General features: G+C 41.4%; 1 protein-coding gene and 1 non-coding gene across 2 annotated transcripts in view; one reads left to right on the top strand and one right to left on the bottom strand.

Annotated features, from left to right (window-relative positions):
* Positions 1 to 13,034, top strand: part of PPM1H (protein phosphatase, Mg2+/Mn2+ dependent 1H) — a 298,650-nt gene extending 285,616 nt beyond the window's left edge. The window contains exon 10 of the mRNA XM_017510193.2: positions 8,481 to 13,034. Within this exon, the coding sequence (XP_017365682.1) occupies positions 8,481 to 8,628 (148 nt within the window). The 3' untranslated portion in view covers positions 8,629 to 13,034. The remainder of the gene's footprint in view (positions 1 to 8,480) is intronic.
* LOC119468450 lies at positions 5,496 to 5,599 on the bottom strand. Its single transcript, XR_005197130.1, has one exon. It is a non-coding gene; the product is annotated as a small nucleolar RNA U13 (small nucleolar RNA).
* Positions 13,035 to 14,712: the final 1,678 nt, after the last annotated feature.

Below are 14,712 nucleotides of genomic sequence, written 5' to 3'. Positions count from 1 at the left end.
AAAAAAAAAAAAAAAAAAAAAAAAGGGGAATCCTCCCTAACTCATTATATGGGGCCAACATCATCCTGGTACCAAAAGCTGGCAAACACAGAACTAAAAAAGAAAATTTCAGGCCATTATCCCTGATGAACATTGATGCGAAAATCCTCAATAAAATACAGGCAAACTGAATCCAACAGCACATCAAAAAGTTTATCCATCACGATCAGGTCAGCTTCATCCCTGGGATCCATAATGTAATTCATCACATAAATTGATAAATGTAATTCATCACATAAACACAACTAAAGACAAAAATCACATGATTATCTCAACAGATGCAGAGACAGCCTATGACAAAACTCAACCGCCCTTCATGCTAAAAACTCTCAATCCTAGGTATTGATGGAACATATCTCAAAATCATAAGAGCTATTTATGACAAACCCACAGCCAATATCTTACTGAATGGGCAAAAACTGGAAGCATTCCCTTTGAAAACCGGCACAAGACAAGGATGCCCTCTCTTACCATTCCTGTTCAACATAGTATTGGCAGTTTTGGCCAGGGCAATCAGGCAAGAAAAAAAATAAAGGCTATTCAATTAGGAAAAGAGGAAGTCAAATTGTCTCTATTTGTAGACAACATGATTGTATATTTAGAAGACCCCATCACCTCAACCCAAAATCTCCTTAGGCTGATACGCAACTTCAGCAAAGTCTCAGGCTACAAAATCTATGTGCAAAAATCATAAGCATTCCTATACACCAATAACAGACAAACAAAGAACTAAATCATGACTGAACTCCCATTCACAATTACGACAAAGAGAATTAAATACCTAGGATTACAACTAACAAGGGATGTAAAGAAACTCTTCAAGAACTACAAACCAGTGCTCAAAGAAATAAGAGAGGACACAAACAAATGGAAAAACATGTCATGCTCACGGTTAGGAAGAATCAATATCATGAAAATGGCCATACTGCCCAAAGTAATTTATAGATTGAATGCTAACTCCATTAAGCTACCATTGACTTTCTTCACAGAATTGGAAAAAAATTACCTTAAATTTTATATGGAACCAAAAAAAAAAAAAAAAAAAAAAAAAAAAAAAAAAAAAAAAAAAAAAAAAAAAAAAAAAAAAAAAAAAAAACCTGCATAGCTAAGACAATTCTAAGCAAAACAAAACAAAAGCTGGAGGCATCACGCTACCTGACTTCAAACTATACTACACTACAAGACTACAGAAATCAAAACAGCATGGTTCTGCTACCAAAAGAGACATGTAGACCAATAGAAAAGAACAGAGGCCTCAGAAATAACACCACACACCTACAACCAGCTGATCTTTGAAAAACCTGACAAAAACAAGCAATGTAGAAAGGATTCCCTATTTAATAAATGGTGTTGGGAAAACTGGCTAGCCATATGCAGAAGCTGAAACTAGATCCCTTCCTTACACCCTATACAAAACGTAACTCAAGATAGATTGAAGATTTAAACGTAGGTAAAACCTAGGTAATACCATTCAGGACATAGGCATGGGCAAAGATGTCATGACTAAAACACCAAAAGCAATGGCAACAAAAGCCAAAATAGACAAATGGGATCTAATTAAACTTAAGAGTTTCTGCATAGCAAAAGAAACTATCAGAGTGAACAGGTAACCTACAGAATGGGAGAAAATTTTTGTAATCTACCCATCTGACAGACAAAGGGCTAACGTCGAGAAGCCACAAAGAACTTAAACAAATTTACAGGAAAAAAAAAAAAAAAAAAAAACATCAGGAACTAGGCAAAGGATATGAACAGACACTTCTCAAAATGAGACATTTATGCAGCCAACAAACATATGAAAAAAAAATCATCACTGGTCATTAGACAAATGCAAATCAAAACGGTAATGAGATACCATCTCACACCAATTAGAATGTAGCTGATTAAAAAGTCAGGAAACAACAGATGCTAGAGAGGATGTGGAGAAATAGGATCACTTTTACACTGTTAGTGGGAGTGTAAATTAGTTCAACCATTGTGGAAGACAATGTGGTGATTCCTCAAGGATCTAGAACTAGAAATACCACTTGACCCAGCAATCCCATTACTGGGTATATACCCAAAGGATTATAAATCATTCTATAAAGACACATGCAGCTGGGCATGGGGGCCCACACCTGTAATCCCAGCACTTTGGGAGGCCAAGGCAGGCAGATCACAAGGTCAGAAGTTCAAGACCAGCATGGCCAACATGGCGAAACCCCACCTCTACTAAAAAAATTACAAAAAAATTAGCTGGGCATGGTGGTGCGTGTCTGTAATCCTAGCTACTCAGGAGGCTGAGGCAGGAGAGTCACTTGAACCGGAACCCAAAAGGGGGAGGCTGTAGTGAGCCCAGATCACACCACTGCACTCCAGTCTGGGCCATAGAGCAAGGCTCTGTCTCAAAAAAAAAAAAAAAAAGACACATGCACATGTATGTTCATTGTTGTATGTTTATCGTGGCATAGCTTACAATAGCAAAGACTTGGAACGAACCCAAATACCTATAATGATAGACTGGATAAAGAAAATGTGGCACATATATACCGTGGAATACTATGCAGCCATGAAAAAGGATGAGTTCATGTCCTTGGCAGGGACATGGATGAAGCTGGAAACCATCATTCTCAGCAAACTAACACAGGAACAGAAAGCCAAACAAGGCATGGGAGTTGAACAATGAGTACACATAGACACAGGGAGGGGAACATCACACTGAGGCCTGCCAAGGGGTATTGGGTAGGGGGAGGGACAGCATTAGGAGAAATACCTAATGTAGATGACTGGGTGATGGATTCAGCCAACCACCATGGCATGTGTATATCTATGTAACAAACCTGCACGTTCTACACATGTACCCCAGATCTTAAAGTATAATAAAAAAGAAAGAAATTCACTAAATGGCTAGTAAACTGCTAAAGAGGGAGTTAGTGAATTGAAAGATATCACAGAGAAGTTGAAAGCTGCAAGGTAAAATCAGAAAATCCAATTAGAGTTTATGCAGAATATCTACAAAATAGAGGAGAAGCAATATTCAAAAACTTGATGGCTGAGAAGTTTTCAGTTTGAAAGAGTAAATCTAATTTCTTAGCAAGATAAATAAAAAGGTCCTTTTTGTTATGTCTTAGTAGTACTTCATATTAGCAACAAAAAAACAAAAACTTGAAAAGCTATCAATTGCAAAAGTCATTTACCTATAAATGAATGATAAAAGACAGACTTCTCAAAAAGAGTAAAAGTCAGAAGTAAGCAGAATAATGTCTCCAAACTACTGAGGGAAAATAAGACAATCTAGAATTCCATAACAATAAAGCTATCAGTCAAAACTAAAGGTAAAAATAAAGATTTTCTTAACCAAACACTAGGTGAGCTTATCACTCATGGACCATTGTTTAAAAAAATTACTAAAAATGTACTTCAAGGCCGGGCATGGTGGCTCACGCCTGTAATCCCAGCACTTTGAGAGGCTAGGGGTGGGTGGATCACAATGTCAGAAGTTCAAGACCAGCCTGGCCAAGATGGTGAAACCCCATCTCTACTAAAAATATAAAAATTGGCCAGGCATGGTGGCAGGAGCCTGTAATCCCAGCTACTCGGGAGGCTGAGGCAGGAGAATTGCTTGAACCCGGGTGGCAGAGGTTGTAGTGAGCCGAGATCATGCCACTGCACTCCAGCCTGGGCAATAGAGTGAGACTCTGTCTCAAAAAACAAAACAAAACAAAACAAAAACCAACATAAAAATGTACTTCAATAGAAGGAAATTAAATCCAGAAGCAGGAATAGGTTGAAATAAAACAAGTTAGTATGTTGGTTTATTTATGTAGATTGTAAATGATAATGATTAAAACAGGCTGAAAAAAAGGTGAATTAAAATAGGCAGTAGCATGGAAGATAAAAGAAGGCATTCTAAGGTCCTTTTAGTTTTTCTTTTTTCTTTTGTCTTCTAAGGAGGAGGACAGAAATATTGATTAACTTATATATTAAAAACTTAAGTATGCCAGGCACTGTGGCTCATGCCTGTAATTCCAGCTCTTAGGGAGGCAGAGGCGGGAGGATAGCGTGAGCCCAGGAGTTTGAGACCTGCCTGGGCAGTATAGCGAGACCCCGTTCTCCACACACAGGAAAAACAAAACAAGAATTTAGAAATAACACTTCCAAACCAGTTGAGGGAGGTGAGTATTAAAGTTATCAGTGTAACAGAAAACAAGAAAGAAGGAAAGAAGCACGTAAAAAATTGAAAACACAAAATAAGTTTTCATATGTGTGTATGTATGTATGTTTGCAAAATGTAGGTTCAGATGTATTAGTTTTTGTAGTAAATATAATTCTCAGGTTAGTGACTATAAATTTTGTGTTAATTAGCCATGTGCTACTGATAAAATACACTTCAAATAATGCAAAGCTTATTAGCGGGGCATGGTGGAATGTGCCTTAGTTCTAGCTACTTGGGAGGCTGAGGTGAGAGGATCACTTGAGCCCAAGAGTTCGAGGTTACAGTGAGCTATGATGATGCCACTGCACTCCAGCCTGGATGACAGAGTTAGGCACTGTCTCTAAATCATAAAAATAATGCAAAGTTTAGAAGTCCTAACCTGCCCTGTGGATTTTATAATTGAACAATATCAGGTTGCAAAAGTGTCACTGAAGAACACTATGATTTCTTGCCTAAGAGACTAGAATACTATTAACTAAGGATGATAGCTGGGGATGTTCCACTTTGGAAGTAGAAAGAAATTAATGTTCATTGAGTTCTTCCTAAGCCTTAGGGCCTACAAAGGAAATTGAGAAGGAGCATCAGAGTGAAGGACTTGTGCTGTGTGTCATGGAAGGCCAGTCATGGGAGAACATGGAGAGGGTTATGGCATGGAAGCCCCAGAAAGAAAGGAGAATTCAAAAAGAACAGAGATTTTAAGGATAAAATAGCAGTATTTGTGCTGAACTCAAAGGGTTGAGCAGAGTAAGTACTGAGAAGCCACCCTTGGATCAAGCTTTAAGAGGACAGATTACTAGCGTGTTGGGCCTACTGGTAACAGGAAGAAAATGGGAAGTAACAAATTGAGAAAGTAAGAGTGGGTTTTTCCCTCAGGAAGTTCAGCACCTAAGGGAAAACAGAGTGGATGGTGAAGAGAGAAGCAATCTCGAAGTTATCTTGGAATAGGCAGTAACCATATTGAAGAATAAAACCTTAATTATCTACAGCCCTCAGGGAAATGAGTTTCCTGGGTAGCCATCTTTTCTAGGTGACCTAATGGTTGCATTTTTTAAAATACCAAGCTAATTTTGGCCATTCAAAAAATATGCAAAGTCACTAGTAATAGCAGTATCAGCATGGTCTCTTGTTCATCTTTCATGACTGTAATAAAGCCAGTCCTTGTGACTACAGGACCTGCCGAGGCCTATTTGGAGCTTAAAATAGCCATAGGAGTTGTATTTTGAGTTTTGGACATCTTTGAGTATCTTTTTTTTTCCCCCTATGTCTCATGGGTAATATGCTGACATGGTAACAAGGTTTGAGGGAGGCACATCTCACACGTGAGTTTGAAAACTCAAACATCGGGCTAATGAACTACAAAAGAATTGAGTATCTTTTGTTGTCAGGCATATTTTCTCATAGCTTACCATAGCTTTCTATGTCTAATCAGCCCATAGCCGGGTTAAGGTGTGTTCAGGCCTGAATGGCAGATCAACTCAGCCAGGTTTCTGAACCTAAAAAACTCAGGTGCAGACTGGTCAATCACTAGGATAATAAACGTCACTCTGGTATTGCTGTTTATGTGTTTATGTCTCAGATATACAATTTAATATAAAACTAAGAGTAAGCTGGGGTGATATGGCATGGCTCTGTGTCCTCACCCAAAACTTATGTTGAATTGTAATCCCCATGTGTCGGGGAGGGACCTGGTGGGTGGTGATTGGATCATGGGGACAGATTTCCTCCATGCTGTGGTATCTTGTGAGAGTGAGTGAGTATGTTTTAACAAGATCTGATGGTTTAAAAGTGTGGCATTTTTCCTCTTCACTCACCGTCTCCTGCTGCCATGTAAGACGTGCCTTGCTTTGCCTTCACCATCAGGCATGATTGTAAGTTTCCTAAGGCTTTCCCAGCCATGCAGAACTGTGAGACAATTAAACTTCTTTTGCTTTTGAATTACCCAGTCTCAGGTGGTTCTTTATTACAGTGTGAGAACAGACTAATACCTGGGGTGAGCAGCTGAGAGGCTTTTCTGACTGTAGTATATGAGCTGCAGTATGTGGATTTTGAGATATTTAATTGGCTCTTTAGCCAAAGACCGCTTTGGAAGCTTTTGTTTATTTCCTAATCTCAAGAGGAGGAGAACCTCAGGACAAACTGGTTGCATCTTCCCTCAAGAATAACAAAGATTTCTGCCTCAAAGATGATAATTCTCTCAATACAGACAGAAAAAATATTTACCTACTACCCCATCCTCTAGGAGGAAAAGTCTTTATTTTGTATTGACTATAATATCCTTTCTGCTGTAGTGTATGTTACCCTTCTGTCTGCTATCTGGGCTATACAAATAGACTTGATCCTCAGGCCAGGCATGGTAGCTCATGACTATAATCCCAGCACTTTGGGAGGCTGAGGTGGGTGGGTCACAAGGTCAAGAGATCGAGACCATCCTGGCCAACATGGTGAAACCTCGTCTCTACTAAAAATATAAAAATTAGCTGGGCATGGTAGTGCACGCCTGTAGTCCCAACTACTCGGGAGGCTGAGGCAGGAGAATCTCTTGAACCTGGGAGGTGGAGGTTGCAGGGAACCAAGATCGCACCACTGCACTCCAGCCTGGTGACAGTGAGACTTCATCCCCCCCCAAAAAAAAAGACTTGATCCTCAAAGACTGTACAACTTGAAATTTTCACAATCCTGGGATCATTTGCTAAAGCACTTGTTCTTAAATAACGTTAACGATGATGCAGGTCTCAACATGAAAGTCTGTGAACTTTAGCAAAAGAAATTGAGAGGCTTCTAGGTTCTGAATTCCATAGCTCACGGTTCTGAAGACAAGACTGAGACATTCCAAGTAGGGAAAGGTCACTAGACTGAGACATTCCAAGTAGGGAAATGTCACTAGACTGAGACATTCCAAGTAGGGAAAAGTCATTAGCAATATCAGGGTGGTTCCTTGTAAAAGGCCCACAGGCTGGCTTCCAAGAGGCCTTATAAGGTGACAGTTATTATCTTCATGATTTACCAGTCTGGCTCTTAGCTTTTCAGGTTCAGAAACAGATTTTATCAAGATACAGAAAAAGAGATCCATTATCGGAGTTGGTCTCACCTTAGCCAAGCTCACAAGATTGATCTGTAAACCAAAATGCCACTTGGCATTTACACAGAGACATATAACTGATGGATATTCTTAAAGTACAAATGACTAGCTTATTCTTTCCCGTAGGCAGGCCTACGCAGGGAGGCAGATCATAATCAGGAGGTTCTCTGGTGAACATGAAATCAGAATAAAGCTGAATCAATGCTTAATGTTACAGGCTAAGAAAGTAGTCCATCCCACAGCAAATACGGCCCTGCCGGTGGAACTAGGTTCCTTTGAATGCTGTCAGCAATGACTCCCTCTGCTCTGGTCAGTATTTGGATAGACACCTGTCAATGTTTTGTCTCATTTTTTATGCCTCAGAGCTAACGCAGGCCCATACCCACCCAAATCACCTCCCAAGTTAGTCTTTCTCCTAGATGTTAATACTTTCCATCACCTTATAGTGTCATTCTTTCTCCTTAGACTTACAGTTTAAATCTCAGTGAGCAATCTTATTTTCAAATTCTTGAGTGATCCCTTGCTGCACTTACACTGGTCAAGAGGAGAGGGCGACAGTGACAAGCAGCTCACTCACACCAAGGCTTATCAGTCATTTGCAAAAAAAAAAAAACAACAAAAAACCACATTCCTGCTATATGCTTATGCCACGTGTATTATTTCTAATATTTTTCAACTCACTTTTTTAAAAACTTATTTTAAATGATTATTCCTACCATAAATAGAAAATGACAATTCTTTGTCACAAAAGGAAAATAGCTCTAAAAATTAATATATTGAAAACAAAAGTTATCTTTCCCATGTACTTTTTTAGCTAGATTCTATTTGCCATGGAAGGCTCTGAGCCTGAGCAGCTCTTTGAGATATGTTAGCAACAAACTGAGACTCCCCTCAGTGTAATCAAAAACATCAAAAGAGAACTGAGCAGGGGAATAATGTAAGACATTATTTAAAGTATTTAGTGCCTTATCCCACTACCATGTAAACAGTAATCTCACATTAGGTGTCTTACATTTTGGGAAAAGATGACCTTGGCTCTTCTTACTGTAAGTGTATTTGAAACTTGTTTATACAACCGTAGTGACGCCTTCCGCTTCCCAGCTTCGCTTGACCCTGGCTTCTGCCTGATGCTCTACTGACTGTCATGTTCCTGCCTCTTCCGCACAGGTACACACTGGCAGCTCAGGACCTGGTGATGCGTGCCCGGGGTGTGCTGAAGGACAGAGGATGGCGGATATCTAATGACCGACTAGGATCAGGAGACGACATTTCTGTATATGTCATTCCTTTAATACATGGAAACAAACTGTCATGAAAATGGCCCAGGGGACTGGGAGGACAGAGGGGAAGAAAGCTGGGATGCCTCTTGGCAGGATGGAACTGGGAAGTGCCCAGCTGATTTCCAAGTGATGCAATCTCTTCCCAGCCAGCCCAGGTGGGGAGTTTGCAGCCAAAAGGCCACGCTTCAGGATGACCCTTTGGTTTCCATTTCTTCTTTAGTAACAGGTCAACTCAATAAGAGCAAAACACAAAGGCTGCTACCACGTGTTGTATTTCAGTTCCTTTCACAGGCCTCCGAGGTGGCCGTTGCCTATTTGCGGCACATATGTCATATTTATTTTATCTAGAGTAGCTGGGGCAGCCATTTTCAGGTGTAAATGGCAGAGGACTCTTCAGCCTGTCAAGCCGCCAACTTCTCTAAGGGTTAAAAAGTGCTGTACTGGAAAGTTGGGGGTTATGCCTCAAAATGTAAGTGCCCACTGTCTAGGAAGCCTGAGATTTATTTCAGGGATTGCCATCTGCCCCTCCCTCTGTTTCCTGTTTTTATTCTTTTGTGGCAATGGTGAAGTGAGGCAGGGATTTTTTTTTTTTCCCTTTTTTGACATTCCTTGAATCTGTTTTTTTTTTCCCCTCCATAGAACATGCCCGGGACTTTCCAACACCCTGCTGAGGAAGTTCTGTGTCTAAGTCCCACCCGGGCTGGGTTGTCCTCCAGCCCACACAGTCCAGGCAGCATCCGGGCTAGTGGCCTGCATGACAGAGGGTCTTTGTTGTGTACCGTTCCTTCCCAAGTTACATTTTCTCCCCAGATCGGTGTGTTTTCATGAAACTGTGAGTGTTCTGTGGACCAGCAATTCCTCTCGTCTTCAGTGGTTTCCCTATGTGGCTCAAGGGTTCTCTATGAGAGTCTGGATTTTCACTTCTGATACAGGTTCCCACTTTTCTGTGTCACGGGGACACATATAAAGCAGTGTTTCATAGAGCAGTTTAGGAAGTTCCTTGCATCTGCTGGTTCACCAGACCTCGTCTGGGGACCATTTTGGATTCAGGTTTCATGGCTCGTGACTGTCCCCAAGCCCACTCCAAACAAAGTGTAAGGATCAGAGATTTATCAAGGAGCAGCAGTTCTGCTCTCCCCATCATCTTTGTGCAAGCCCCTTGGTGGGACACTTGAATGGAAGAATTTGAAATGGGTTGACTGGACATTCTCATGCTGTGCTCCCTGTCTGTTCTCTAAAGAATCATGTCGCAGCTCCTCCAGGTCCCACTGTGGTTGCACCTCTGAGTGTTCGCCACCAGAGCAGCAGCAGCAGGCACAGTCCACACCTTATCTACCTGCTGCTTCTCTCCTGGGAGGAGTGGCCAAGTAGATTATAAAACTCACTTCTGACTCTTAGACTTGTAAAGCCACCAAACTGCCTAGTCTTCTTCCTGCTGAGCTACTGAGGTGTTGTCACCATGTTGACAACTTTGAGTAATTAAAACACTCTTCTGACCCAATAAAGAAAGATGTCACTGGTGTGATTTCCCCAAAATGCTCGAGAGCTAATTCCAGTTCTCATATTTGTTTGAATTTCTTCTCCAGAGTAGAGGATTAGAAGTCTCTCCTCCGGGGCAGTAAATCACCGGCATTTCTGGAGTTGTCGATATTTTATTTGAAAAGGCCTGGAGCCCCTCCTTCTCAGGAATGAACTTATTCCACGGTGTGAAAACAGTGCCCTGTCTGGCAGGTGAAGTGCTGTGAGAATTCACGCCTCCAGGTGTTTGTGGAAGTGTTTCCTGGGAAGAGCGGGACTTCTGCCTTGTCAGGAGTTGTCTTCATCTGACAGCGCACTTCCTCCTCCTGCAGTCGATCTTATCTACCCCAGACATCTCTATGGAGAGTTGGTGGAAGATGCTTTGCTTCCTGGTGGAGTCTGATGCTGTGGGAAAACCTTCAGTCATGCGACAGCAGTGTGCCCCACCCCCTGTTCTGTCCTGGCTCTCAGAGTCATGTTTAAGTAGGAAATCTGAACAGGTCTTCTGAGGAGGACCCTGAGCTTCATCTTTGGGATCCTTCCTGTGTCCCAGCTGCCTTTCATTTATTTGCTTTCCTCGGCCCCTATCTGGGCCCTACCCTTGAGCTTCTCCAGTTTGATCAAGCCATCAGAGTAACAATTTGGGTGTAGATGTTACAACGACCTTCTACTCAATCCGCCAATTCATTTACTGCTAAGGCACGTCTCAGGAAAAACTCTAGAAACCTCTAATTTGAAGTATTATAAAATCTTGAGCATTTAATCCTGCTGGTTTTAGTTAGAAAGGCATCTAGGAATTGTTTCATAAGCCACCCTGGGTAGAAAGACCTTAGTTACAAGATAAAGTCATGTTTATGTTTAGGATATAAATGAGGTGAAGAGATCCAAAGCGGGAAAATGATGTAAATGAAGCATGGCAGGCCTGCCCAGCACTGATCTTGCTCTATGAATTGAGCTCGCTCAGTTTTGGCCCAATATTTCACCCAGGCCCCTGTCGCCCAATCCTAGAACAGTACCTGTGTCTACATAATGGGTTGGCCCTTGGTGCATTCCTGGGAAAGTCAAAGGACACACACTTGGAAATGCTGCAGAACGTTATTTATACGTGGTTCTGATCTTGCGTATCTTACAGTCGAATCTGTTTGCTCGAATAGCCTCAGAGGAAGTCTTGTTTAATAAAAAGCTTTTGATTTCCTAGTCAGGTCTTCATGGTTGTCTGGAGGTGTGTGTGTGTGGCTACTTTAATGAAAGGCTCTTGGTTGGGCTGGCCCTCTTCAGACTATCTGGTGAAACTCCTTTCTTTAGAACAAACTCGGTCTATCCGTACTCTGCGGCATTTTGCTAGATGATAACCAAAGCCTTGTTTCTGTAGCCAGTGTCAGCAGTCAGAGAGGCGGAGGGTATGTTTCGCTGTGGTTGTGCATACCTATCTGCTGTTCTTGAGATGGGAAAAGTGAAAATCGGGCTAGGCCAAGTACTCAGCTGTCTAATAGGACAAAGCCTTATGCAGTGGGAATTTCAGTTATTTTCCACAGTATTCTGTGTTAGGAGATTTGGAGTGCTTACTTTTTAAATCTTAAACAACTTACTTCCATGGGGCTTTGTGAAGTCAGCTGTGGCCACCGTCCTCTTACTGTGTTCTCGGTATTCATTTACTTCCAGGGAAGAATGGCAGCCACAGGGAGATGTTGGTGGGCAAGAATATGAGTCCCAGGATCCAGATTTAGCCTCAGATCTTCCCCATTCAGGCAGGGTTTTCCGTTTAACAAGAGCACTAGTATGAAAACATTAGGGACACAGCTCCCATGTCTTTAAAATTCCGATTCTCCTCTTCATATCACCTGCCAATCAACTTTATAAGGCCACAAGTGGTCACTGGTTTTCCTTCCACTGGTTTGAGGTTCTCAGCTTTCCTTAAGTGACCCAGCAGCTCCACTGTTTTTCAGAGTGAATATGTTAAGCTTTGATTCTATTTTCAGTAAGTTAGTGCTTCTGGGACACTTGCAGAAAGCAGTGAGAGTCATTGTCTATGCAAAGAACAACCAGGCCGATCCTGAAAGTTATCAAATTAAGAAAATGGTAAAACACGCTCTGGCCACAGGACAGAACTTTATGTTAGGACCACAGATTGTTTGGAAGACTTACAATTGCAGAGAAAGGCTGCAGCGTGCACACTACATAGCCCACCTCTCTGGGCAGACTTCGGTCTTGTGTGGGTGATGTGGCACATGTTTGTACACTGGGATTTTTCAAAGGATGCTACATGAGCACCGTGACTTGCTTCTTCTGTGACTCCTGTGGCTTCTGTCAGATGGAGTGCCGGTCTGCAGAGGACTGCTCTTTCCAATCCACAGTGTTATCTGTGTAAATAGCTTTAATTTTTCCTCTGTGTCTTAGGTGAAGTTTTGTTTATGTAGCAACCAGGTAGACAGTGACCAAATATGGCTGTAAATGTGCTGTAGTTTCCTACTGTGATGTACTTGAAGGAAAAACTGTGTCCTCTACTTTTCTGATCTCCCACAAGTATTTTGTGTTTGTTTCTTGAGTCCTGAGGTTACTCCTGTTTTTCCCCTAGTTTTTTTGTTTTTGTTTTGTTTGTTTGTTTTTTTCTGGAGACCCAGGGAGGCCCATGGTGGAGACCATTTGTAAGGAATGGATCATGGTCTGGGTTTCCAAAACTACCCTATGTTCAGTGAATGAGAGAAATCTGCCTAGAAATGGTTTCAGAACCATGTACCTTTATGCTTTGTGATTGTGAAACATTGACTTTTTTGTAACCCCAAAATGAAAACTGTTTAGTAAAGGGGATCTATTTTGTGTGTTTTGAAACTTAGGTGCAGTGTCCCCTGGAAAAAGCTAAAGAAAATGTATATGCTCAATGACATTTTAAAATAAAATACTATATATATGTAAATAGGACATATTTAGCAAAATTTTTTCTGTCTTTTCTATGAATACACTATGAAGTTTCTTGATATCAGGTAATGGTCTGATATGAGAGTATCATGGCTCAGTGTGAGATTATCAACTGTGAACACAGACTCAAAATCAAGAGGGAATGGATGCCAACACTATAAGCCTTCGCAGGAATAACAGTAATGGCTAATACGTTTCAACTATGCCTCTAAAGGAACTACCATGGATACCATTAGTAAACACATGAAGAATTCAGAGAAAATAATTACTCCCAAGAGGTATTCTTAAGTGAGAGGGCTAGAGCCTAATCTTGCTAAAGACAGTAAGAATCAAGAAGACTCCCTTCATCATCACTTAAATATTTTAAGTGTGTACCTACAAAGGGTTAGTAAAATGTACCCTCTTATAGAGAAAAGTTACCATAACAGGTGGGATAAGGCATCAAAGAATACTAATTCTGCTTAGTTCTACAATCCAGGAAGTTAAAAGTAATCTATAAAATACCAACAAAATATTTCAAATGACCAGGCATGGTGACTCATGCCTATAATCCCAGTACTTTGGGAGGTGAAGGGGGGGAGGTTTGCTTGAGTCCAAGAGTTCAAGACCACCATGGGCAACATAGACACCATCTGTACACGAAGTAGCTGGGTGTGGTGGTGACTATAGCTGTGTGTATAGTCCCAGCTACTCAGGAGGCTGAAGTAAAGGATGACTCACACCCAGGTTGGGGCTGCAGTGCCACTATACTCCAGCCACGAGGACAGAGAGAGACCCTGTCTTAAAAAAAAAAAAAAATATATATATATATATATATATATATATATTTTTTTTTTAAATGATCCACAGTCTTGATTCACAAAAGAAAGCTAAAAGTGGAAGCTTGGGAAGAACAGAATGGAAGACAGTCATATTAGAATGCTATCACTGTGAAACATCCTCAGCTCTGTTCACCTTCACTTGTACCCCAATGCTTATGCTGCCTCCTTCTCCCCCACTCAGTAGTGGAAAACAATGGAAAGAATCAATCCTTGGATTAGATACCAGAAGATTGGGATATTCTTCTCCATGGAAGAATTCTTCTAACATTCGGTCATGACTCGCTCTTGAAAGGTGTGGCGACAGTGGTCTCCCAAACTGGCTGCCAACAGTGCTTCCTATGTCTCTGTGCAAGTGTTCCTGTTCCCATCGAGAGGTGGAGTTTGTTTCCCCAGCCCTTGAGTCCGGTCTGGCTTGTGACTTGCTTTAATAGAATGCGGAAGTGACATTCTGAGATCTCTGGAGGTCTCCTAGCACCTGCTTTCACTCTTGGAAGCCAGTCATGCTGTATATGTTAGACTAGATTAGTGAGTGAGTAGAGGCCACGTGGGAGAGAACCACAGTGCCCAGACATTGGGAGTGAAGCCTTCTATCCTCAAGCCCCAGATGAGTCCCTCCAGGTGATAACATGAGAAGAGAGAGGCCTAGCCAGCTCTCAGTTATTTGGGTCTTTCCGCTTGAGGCCACAGGCATTATAGAGAAGAGAAGAACCATCCCTACTTAGCCTTGCCCAATTTCCTGGCCCACAGATCCATGAACAAATAAAATGGTTTTCGTTTTAAGCTATTACGTTTTGGATAATTTATTACCCAGCAGTAGATAACTAAAATAAGGTATAGAGAACCTGGCTCTGGGGTTTTGGGAGT

Source organism: Cebus imitator, unplaced genomic scaffold, assembly GCF_001604975.1.
Source record: "Cebus imitator isolate Cc_AM_T3 unplaced genomic scaffold, Cebus_imitator-1.0 Scaffold433, whole genome shotgun sequence".
In the NCBI taxonomy this organism is placed as follows: domain Eukaryota; kingdom Metazoa; phylum Chordata; class Mammalia; order Primates; family Cebidae; genus Cebus; species Cebus imitator.
Note: the sequence above shows the minus strand (reverse complement) of the source record. Positions and strands in the feature narration are given on the sequence as shown.